General features: G+C 42.2%; 1 protein-coding gene across 5 annotated transcripts in view; it reads left to right on the forward strand.

Annotated features, from left to right (window-relative positions):
• Positions 1-4637, forward strand: part of gria1b (glutamate receptor, ionotropic, AMPA 1b) — a 41882-nt gene extending 37245 nt beyond the window's left edge. For 2 of the 5 annotated variants that reach the window (XM_035527268.2, XM_035527269.2), the window contains exons 15-16: positions 888-1022; positions 2311-4637. In XM_035527268.2, coding sequence (XP_035383161.1) covers positions 888-1022; positions 2311-2469 — 294 coding nt within the window. In that variant the 3' untranslated portion in view covers positions 2470-4637. Of the gene's footprint in view, positions 1023-2310 lie in introns of those variants that run through there. The other 3 variants (XR_014124922.1, XR_014124921.1, XM_027000127.3) reach the window with 3 other exon arrangements.
• The last annotated feature ends 6166 nt before the right edge of the window (positions 4638-10803 follow it).

The raw sequence follows: 10803 nt of genomic DNA on the forward strand, positions 1-10803 counted from the left end.
AGATCTCTGCGCTGTTACCCTCGTGAGTAAATGACAGTTTGGAGAGAAGCGTGCTGCTGTGAAATCCCACCCTTCAACTGCTTTCCCCCCCTAAAGAGATCCGTGGTGCTGTCTATTCTTGTCCATGTCTTAAAGACAGTGTGCATGCTGTTGGATGCGACCTCAGTGTGGTCGCCAGACTCCTGCATGCCAAAGGCTCCCACCAGCACTAATGTGGTGTCACGGCGACCAGGGGCAGGGAACATACTTGCTGGGCACTGCGCCAGCCTACATTTGAGACACTGTACAATAGGCGGCCGTCCCAGTTGAGGTCCCACAGACAGATTCCTTTTAACTCTGCTGTATGCGCTGTAAACCTATGAGGTTGTTTGGACTGTAAATTGGGAAGATATTTTAGCAGACATTAATTATTTCCATTTAGATATTATATAAATATATAGAAAGAACAACAGTTAAATCAGGCTGTCAACTTCCGAAGAGTGATATGTGTTATTCCAGTTTGTGACTTATGCATGAGTCTGCATGACTTACTCTAATTACAGTGTGTTAAGTAAATACTTTTTATTACTGCCAATATTTTTATTAAATTATATAATTGTTACAAAGAATTATAATATTTAACCATTCTATATATGCTCCATAGTGTACAATATTGTGTCTCATAGCTTTATTTTCATGAGTTAATATATTAAATAACTTAAGGAATAGGAGTAAAGTGTGTATGCTTTTGTGAGTGCATGTGTGTGCTTCTGTGAACGTGCATGTGGCTGTGTATGTGTGTGTGTGTGTGTGTGTGTGTGTGTGTGTGTGTGTGTGTGTGTGTGTATGTGTGTTTAAGAGAGAGATGTTGTATTTGTGTATCTTATTGCATTCTCTGCACTATGCAGGATAAGACCAGTGCCCTGAGCCTCAGTAACGTGGCTGGGGTCTTCTACATTCTCATTGGAGGACTGGGGTTGGCCATGCTGGTGGCCTTGGTCGAGTTCTGTTACAAATCCAGAATCGAGTCTCGGAGAATGAAGGTGTGTAAAACAAATGCTGTCACAATTCTGCATGATTCAGTGTAAATACAGATATCCACTGTATAGTTCTCATCACCTGGCCAAAAACATTTTTCCAGATTTTTTCTCCTAATTTCAGAAACTGACTGAAGTAGTTCTGCAAAGGTCAACTCACCATCCATGTTCTTGTAGAAGTCCATTAATTGGTGCGAAGTACTTACCACAATTATGAGTGCTTGACTGCTACCACCCAGCCACCCTGCTTCCTCTAGACATGAGGGTGTTAGCAGGAAAGAGGTAACCGTGGGCGGGTGTGATACAGTCGAGCCTCCTACCGTGCCTTTCTAATCCTGGCACACACACACTTCAAATGCTTCTCAGCTGTCGCCACTGAAAATTAGGAAGAAATACAGTGACATATTTATATTCAATTACCCATGGAACCATGCAGTGAGTCATAATTTTATTTTAGGTCAGGTAGTGAAAAAAAGAATGGAAATGACATTTTTAATCCCGTGTATACGGTTCGGTCCATTTGAGAATATGGTTTGTACCACTCAAATTGCAGCCATTAGTGGTGTGCCCACCATTTAATGGACCATTTTGATTACTGCCGCTCTTTACTGTGGCGACGTACCAATGGCTTGTTGTCAAACGCGCCACTTTTCCTTCTTCGTGTGTGCGACACACAGCCTTGATCTTTGCCCGACTCGGGCAGACCGGACAATCACACAGCTGCCATGTTCAGAATGTCCCAGCTGCGAATCGCCGGCTCTGGAAAGATAATTATTCTGCATCAGCTCTAGAAGCGTAATCCCCAGCAATCCACTGAAGTGTGCTGGATTTGAATCATTCCTTCGGTGACTATGTACAAGCCCCGCATTCGTGTAATTATCTCCCATTTTGAGCCCACAGGACATCATTATGATAAATTCACGTGGGTGCAAGTGGATTCTCAGTTTACTAAATGTAAACTGTTGTTGTTATTATTAACTAGTAAATTATTGGGCAAATCTAGCGATATAACAGAAATCTACAGTTGAACTACCAGTAAGCCATACTGTGTATCATGCACCCAGTTTATGCCAAAGTCAGTATATATTAATTATCTTAAACATACTTCTACACGTTGGCTATAGTGAGACTATCCTGTTTAAGACCTTGTTTTCTTCAGCAGACCTAATGCAGTAACTCCAGTCCACAGACGACTGTAATCCCGTAGCTGGGTGTGTCCTGCGCAGACGGGTGTGAGCAGCCCGTCTGCGGTCTGTCTGCCCTCCTCCCCCAACACCCCTTTCCTCTCCCACAGCAAATCATTGATGCAGCCATGCTGGGCTCCACCTTGACGCACATGGGCAGCGGCGGGGAGAACGGGCGTGTGGTCGCCCACGACTTCCCTAAAGCAGCACAGACTCTGCCTTGCATGGGCCAGGCGGCGGGTATGGGGCTCAGCACCACGGGCATGTAGACAGGCGCCACCCTTCCCCCACTGAACCCCCCCCCCCATTCACTGCCACGCAGTAGGAACGATGAGACACGCAGAGAGAGAGAGAGAGAGAAGCAACGCATTGCGACACCTTCACTGCACTTCAACCAAAATGGACTTTACTGACTACACACTCTGGACTCTTGGAAACGAGAGCGCAGGAGGGGCAGAATCTTTTTTCTAATAAATCATTTGGTCTTTTTTTTTAAAGCCAATCTGGTGCAATAAGGATCCTGAGTGGGGGGTTTTGTATGAAGCATTTGGTCGGACTGCACAGAGCAGGGACTCTTCCCCCAGTCTAAGGACAGTAACACTTGCACTATGCCATTCATTTCATTTGGTCTTATTTTGTTTTTCTGTACTGCTGATGTGTGGATAAACCCTTTGTTCTGTCTGTTGTAGTATGCCTCTTGTGTATATTTCGTCTGCATAGCTACATGGAAGGGATCATAAACCCAAACCTTAAACTGTCCTCTCACCCACAGTAAACAGTGCTACACTTCCATCAGTGTGAGTTCGATGTATAAGGTGCGCTGGTTCTTGTTAGGACAGGATGCAGCATCGAGGTGTTTCAGTTCTATTTACAGGATGTCAAAAGGTCTTCCTCCCTCATTAAACGTGTTTGCTCAAACCTCTGCCAATGCATCCCGATAAGATTGTTCTCTAAGAAAAAGGAGCTGATATCTCTGGTTCTGTCTTCCTCTGCCCTGCTGAATTTGATGAATCACCTGCTCCCAGTCTCTGAGCAATGATTAGATCTGAGACACACAGTGAGAGAGTGGGAGAGAGAGCCAGAGACAGTTAAAACAAAAGACATTGCAGGAATGCTGTATATATATTAAGAGTGTTTGAGTCTGGATGCCCGAGCCTTCTTTTCCCATCATGGTTTCATCCAACATTGTCTTCCATTTGCTGCCAGCATCTCCTCACGTGTGAGTTTATGTGTGTGTTCTTCCCACGGTGAGCTGTAAGCGAGATGTCATCTGCAGGAGTAGCCCATCCTTCTCGTTATTGAGAAAACGCGTTTATTGGATATTATACACTATATATGGCCATACACTGGAGACTTCACAGTCTGATGAAAGCCATGAAGAAAGTAAAACAAGCTGGTGTTATAACACTGCTGTTGCAATATTGTGAAAACACACTGGGAAATATTCCCCATTAGGAACACCAGTCGGTTGTTGGTTGACATTAACTTGATGATTTAATGTGCTGCTTCTAACAGTGGATTTGGGGGGTGGGGGGTGCAGGGGTCCTGTTACCCTTCTTATTAGTCTCACTGCTGTCACATTTACAGTCACATTTCATGTGCTGTAAAAAAATTAAGTTGAAAACAAACACACAGGCCAATAACAATGTATCTGCTGTTGTGAGGTGCAGTGGTGCACCTAAAACCATATGCTAGTTCTCACTCAAGCAGTCTGTGGGTGGTAGTAACCTAACAGTCCATAAACTTGGGTCAGTAGGGTCATGTATTTGATGATGAGAAAGTCCTGCTATCCTGTTTGCTGAGGTAAACGACATAAGGCTGAAACAGGCTGATTCCATCAGAGCTGTACTCTTAAACAGATCTGTCTATAGTACCTGACATCGAGTGACCACAATGTCATTGTAAAGCACAAAAATATGTTTTGCACAAGAGCAATTGTCACATTACCCCTTCAGCGAGGTGCCTGCTCTGTGTCAAGTTGCCACACCTATGGGGCCAAAGCTTCAGCTTTCTTCTGTATGTTTTCTCTAATAAACTATGGCATAGCACAGTGGGGCTGAGTGAAAACACCTACTACTGTTTTTTTATATACCTGAATTGATTTGTAAAAAATTAAAGAATTAATTAAAAAAAAAAAGATTGATCTTAATATGATGTAGTGTGTACATGCTGAAATACTGATGCTTTATTGTTTTACATTTGCTAGATTATTAATTTAGTATAATTTCATTTGTTTTTGATCTTGTAATTGGTGGTATTTTGTCCTATATATTGTTTTTTTTTGGACAGTAATTTTCCTTTCAGAACTGTCTGTTCCTTTTTATTCACATCAGTCTTAAAAAAAAAAAAACTTTCAGAAAAAGGGCAGGAAGACATGACTTGAATTCTGAAACTGATGAAAAGAAAATATGTTGAAAAGGATTGCTCAGAAATAAACTTTTCTAACCACAGTGCGGGTTTGTGGCTTTATCTCTTGCTCGCTCACTCTCCCTCCCTATTTCTCTCACATACATTTTCCCAAACAACATGAATCAACCTGAATTCAGAGTGGTAATTCCACAACAGCTTTTAAAAATCCTTATTCTGGGCCCGCTCACCGTTGGCTGCTCAGGGTTATGCGGTTCACCCTGTCTCATTTACTCACTAGTGTGGTGTGTCTGTTTCACCATCTCATCTCCTGCAGCCCGGTCTAACTGGAGTGCAGATGATCGCACTCCCATCGCTATGCCGTGCTGATATAAAACTACACGGCACCGACGCACCTTGCGAGTTCTTTCAGTTGCCTCTTGGAGTGTGGTATCGATCTCAATAAATGCCACATTTGTTCTCGCTTTTTATCCCCCCCATAGGCCTGGCCTTTCTACGCAAGCCACCTGGTGAAAATCAGCCCACTCTCGCTCAAAGTCAATCACAAGAAGGTGCCAGGGGCTTTTATGTGTTGCCGAGCGTTCAATAACGTCAGCGCTGTCTACAGGCCGCTAAATCAATGCCTCTGGATATGCATTTGTCTCAGGGTACATGAATATACCTGAACAGTTATTTTTGATATACCTACATATATTACTCTGCCTGAGGCTAATGAGGGAAGGTATCATTCTTACCTCTACCTTGTCCTGCTGGTACAGGCTCAGCAAGGTGTGTGGGTTGATTGTGAAGATGAGATTTCATTAGTCAAACTGTATGTAAGATTTGCATTCCACTAATGTCAGTAGACATTGATCAGTGCCACAGTGGCAAATACCTCTATCAGACTCTGCTGGTGTGTTTTAATGCTCTGAAATATAAGGACAGATTGGAAGATCTCTGACCTGTGTCTCTTACAAAATATCTTTATTCAAATTCCATGTTTTGTGTTCAAACTGCATAAACCAAATTCCAGCTACAAAATGTCCATTCATTGCCTTTTCGATTGTGAAGATAAATGCGTTAAGAAAATGATTTAAGAAAAAGCTCGATGTGACCTCAAATTTATACTTGTATACTTATACAAATTTATACTGCACATTTATTACTCATGTAAGCCAATATTCTCATATCATCAGTTCTGACTTCTGTAACTTTTCTTTTTTTTATTTATCAAATGTAACATATTTTAACTGACATTCCAACATTCATTGCAAAGCACCTCACTTGAATTTAGGAAAACTGTTTTCAGAAGCACCTGGTGGAGGCCGGGTTACGTGCAGGCCTACACAGCACTCTTTCTTTATGAAAACTGCTTTCAGAAACAAATCCGTTAATTCTATTCCAGGTCTTCAGTGTTAGCTTTGACGAGCCACATGTTGGGCTCTAGCACTGAAGCCTAATTCATACCAGGTGAACTTGAAACACCGCATGTCATGGCCTGCAGCATAATCAGCTATTATAATCCACAGATGCATACTAAACAGGAGCCAGTGCTCTGTAATTAAGCTTCATCCATTTGTTACATGCCCTGTTCTTTCATTAAAAACTGTCCCAGGTGCTTACGTCGTGTCACAAAGGACAGAGCAGTACAAGATACCTCTACAGCAGTTTCTGTACTCACCGAACGTTCCAGAAAGGACAAACCCTTATAAATACAGAATTTTGTTCAGTGCTGAAGTCCACTGTGTAGCTCTGCAAACCAAAGACTTTTGGACCAGGAATGGACTTCATGGTTGTGTTTCTGAAAGCAGTTTTCATAAAGAAAGAGTGCTGTGTAGGCCTGGACTTAACCCAGCCTCCCCCAGGTGGTTCTGAAAACATTTTTTTTCATAATCCAAGTGAGGTGCTTTGCAATGAGTGTTGGAATATAAGTTAAAATATTTCACATTTGTTATAAAGTATTCTCCTGGTACTTCAGGATGGAAACAAATCATCTGTGGATCTATAAACAAAAAACCAACAGGAAGGCCAAAGGCAATCACAACTGCTATTGCATGTCCAATTATTGAATTTCTCTGCAGTCATTCGACCCACGGTCTCCATAGTTACTGTAAAAAGGTGCTCGGAAAATAAAACCGCCGGCCCCCTCTGTAGTGCTTTGTGAGCCTCATTCAGCTGATTTTCGCCCTATTACTCGCACAATGGGCCGTATTTCACACCACCAGGCTTTCTCAATCATTTACGGCCAGGGAAAGTGCAGAAAGGAAGAGGAGTGAATAAGCGCGGGGGACTCGTCAGTACTGCGCGAAACAGCAAACATCATTCGGCGAGTCCATCTCTCCTCACGGACAAAGCGGGGAAAGCAGTCGTGCTGCAGTGCAGTGTCTCGGATCATGATTGTTGGGATGTTGTTGCCTCCGCAAGTAAGAGGAAGGGTTTCAAATGAACCCCAAGGAGATATTGAACCCGGCAAATGTTCACCCCCCATGCTGCGCTGATAAAACACTTAAAGAGCAGCATGTTCCTCCATATGCCCGTCATCCTGTCTCCACCGAGCACTCCCTGGAACGCAAACACATCCACAGCAGACGACGCAATGATTTATATTCACTGTGGGTTGCTCTACTCTTATGTGCGATAATGTGAGATTTGTTTGATGTTTCATTCGAAGTCGTCTCTCCTCTGCGCCCTTTTTAAAACTTTAATGCATAACGGGGACCGAAGGTGCGCACAGAACGTCGCCGTTGAATGGTCTCTGTCTCACATTCTGTCTCCGTTTGATTTCATAAACACCTAAGTAAACGATCCGCAAGGTCACTCGTAGTTAATATTTGATTTTTCATCTTGAAATTTGGATCTAAGAAGAAAACCTCAGCTTGCACTACTTTTTTGCGCTTTTTTAACGCCCAATTATAATCTGGATATTTCTATATTTGTGCTCAAAAATAAATCAATGTGTTTACCCACATAAAATGCTAGACCTTCTTCTCTAAATAAACACAATAGTTTTTTTGTTCTTCGTCCTCCCAACATTGCCCACAAAATACCCACATGAATTTGCCTCAGAGTGACAGTGCTGATAAAAAGACGCTCGTTCGCAGAGAGCAATCCCAAGTCTCCTGTGTGGGCACATTTTAACAGCCAGGCGTATCTCGGTTGTTATTTTTTCCTACGAAAAATAGTAAATACCCAAACCATTAAAGGTCTGCGTGAGCACATCTTTTTTTTTTTTTATTTCTACCATCAGAGATACTAAGGCAAGTGGACTATTTCCACAGTGACCCCGAGTCACAACGCAGAACAGTGAAGCTACTTCCCCACTTCTGCTCGTCTTGCTCGTGTACACACTCGTGCGGTATGATTGTGAGCGGTGTGCAATTCTCCAGCGGTAGGTCGTCTGCAGACGGGTTGAACACGAGAAACAACAGTAGGTGTGAAGCACCCAGACGGTGACGCACCCTGCGGTCTATGCAACCGCCACGCTCCAAAGAGCCACTGTTCTTTAGCTACCCTTACACTATCGCGCTACTTCATCGCTCCTGAAAGCAAACGATCGCCCTCTTGTTTCTCGCGCATTTTTCCCAGTTTCACCCAAATGGTTGCCATGCCAACCTCAGTCTTTACACTGATGTGCCTTCAACTTTGGAACGCTGCGACGATGCTTCGGAAGCACGTCTTCCTGTCAGCGTTTCTCCAGCTTTTCTGCCAGACAAAACGGCGGACCCGTGCTGCAGTCGGTTCATGCTGACAGTCGAGGGTCTGTTTTACGGCCTCGCTTTGTTTAGTCGTATAACTAACGGTTCACAGCCCCATCCCACGTATATGTTCCTGCTCTATCCCATTTGACCATATTATAATAATGACAAGATGAGCTAATCATGCGTGTTCGCTTACAGAATGTACAAATGCCTCACCCTATGTGCAGTTTAAACAACTCAGAACTGGGCTTGAGAACCAACAAGCAAGCTAGTGCATACGAGTATATAATCACATCGTCCATCCAAGCAATTAAATCAAACAAAAACTGCCAATAGACACCTGTAATAATTAAAATTACCATCATCTAGGTATCGTTCAGGTCGCTAGACTACCATTGGGCCTAGAGTACAAAACCTGTGTCAATAATGTTTTTTTTTTTCTTTGCTGACAAAGGATGGATGTTTAATCGCTTCTCGATTATTGGAGTCCGACCGAGGAATAATGCTGCAGAGGCTACATATGTGGCTTTATGTGGATTGTTTTGCAGCGCTTGTGTGGGAGGCGACGAGCATGACCGAGACTTGGCGCTGAATGATCACTGTAATTAGTGCGGCACAAGCGCCGAACAAAAGGCGTCTCCAAAATACCGCGTGAGCATGCTTGAGAGCAGCGCGAGAAGTGAGGGTGACTGAGTTTAAGGTCAGGCCTGCGCGGCGCGTTTAGGCGGATTTGTGAGAAGAGGCAAGAATAATAAACTCAAGTGACAAGCTTGTAGCAACAAACAATTAGTGATAAATTCATTTCGCATAACTGTCATAAGCGTGAGATCGCTTCCAACCATGTCAGACCCGAAGAGCTGGGCGCAAGTCAACTTTTTAACCACAATGCTTTGGAAAAAAACAAACCTCAATCTCCACTTTCACATTAAATTCTCTCTTAAGTAGTTATATTTATTATCCTACTCATCCATAAAGTCTATGTGAGGATTTGGAAATGACTATTCTATCGTAATTACTCAACTGATCATTTCCGAGACAATACCACTTCTCATTTTGCGACAACGTGTGGCTGAGGCTAAGAAAAAAAATCTCGATTTTTATATAGTGGAATGTGGTACCATCTAGTGGTATGGATCTACATTGCAATTGCATAATCGTACATTATTTTTTCAATTTATGGGTGGGTCTGTCTGTCTGTTTTGTTTCTTTAATCTAATGAGGGTAATGCATAGAGATGAAGTAATACATACAGTGATGAAGTGATATACAGTAATTTATATCAACAATGCTTTCTGTATCTGCTATGTCTGAAAAACTATAAAGAAGTTGAATATTTAATAGGATCATCATTACTACAACACAAAGCATTGATGGCAGAAGCTGCCAGTTGGGTGTGAGGGCCTTAGTCCTCCCTGACTGTGTGTATCCCCTAACTGCACATTATAAAATCTTTACCAATTTTTAAAATAAAAAAAATAATAAAGTTTTGCTCTATAGTTAGTGTAACACTTCCTCATTACTGGTTACATCAATCATTACATAGGAAAAATAGGAAGTGGAGCAAGTTGTCCATTTCCCATTACTCACAGATTCCCTTTTTATCACTGTTATATAAAACTGGTTTTAATGATTGGGCTTTAATAGAAAAATTACACATATTGAACCTTGAAATCATAAAGTCATTCAGAAAGAAAGCACAATATGAATTTTGTCCATCTTAGTGGAATCTCTGATCTGAAGGGCAAGATCCAGGGACCTTGAACCTTTTAAGGTTCATGACGCACACTCTCCTCCTCAGTGAACACAAGTGTGCTAGGTTACTGGTCTCCAAGCTCTGCCTGGGCTGTCTCATCTGGGCCTCTCAACACATGATTCAACAATGACGGGCAGCCGGTGTAATTAGCCTGTACCACTGAAACCCCAGCACAGCTGACACGTGACACTTGGCTTTGTTGACACTGCTAGAGCTCATGGTTTACCGAAAGGTGGAAAACCTGTTTGACTCATAACAGACTTAAATGAAGCTAATTTTAGATCAGCTATTGGTTACTTAGAAAGTAAAAACTCAGCTTAGCCATTTTTAGTTTGGATGTTATTGAACAAAGTATTGGGATAAAACATACATCAATGCCATATAAATAAAACATGATTTTGCTGAATGGTGTTGAAGTTAGACACAACCTTTTGAACGTCATTCTGCAGTGCAATATGAAGTCGTTGTACCTAAATATGCTTCAATTACAGTAAATTCAAAGAGCTGTCCTATAAGAACTGGTCTATTGGAGTAGGTTGAGCTTTTTACTGTATGTTTTAATTTCTTAGTGAAAGAAATCTTACCATTAAAACAACTAAACAAGCTCTTACTTGTACTATACATATAGTCGACTATCAACCTACTTCTCATCTGTAGGATCTTTGGCTATACAAAGACATTTGAACACATTCATATATTTCAGTTTCTTCTAATGTATCTGAAAGTCAGATGTCAGGTGTGGATTTCTAAAACTTGGCTTGTCTAAAATTGATTGCTGAATGTTCTTCCCACTACCTGGGGTCTTA

The sequence above is a fragment of the Electrophorus electricus genome, chromosome 8, assembly GCF_041902795.1.
Source record: "Electrophorus electricus isolate QZ-2024a chromosome 8, ASM4190279v1, whole genome shotgun sequence".
NCBI lineage: Eukaryota > Metazoa > Chordata > Actinopteri > Gymnotiformes > Gymnotidae > Electrophorus > Electrophorus electricus.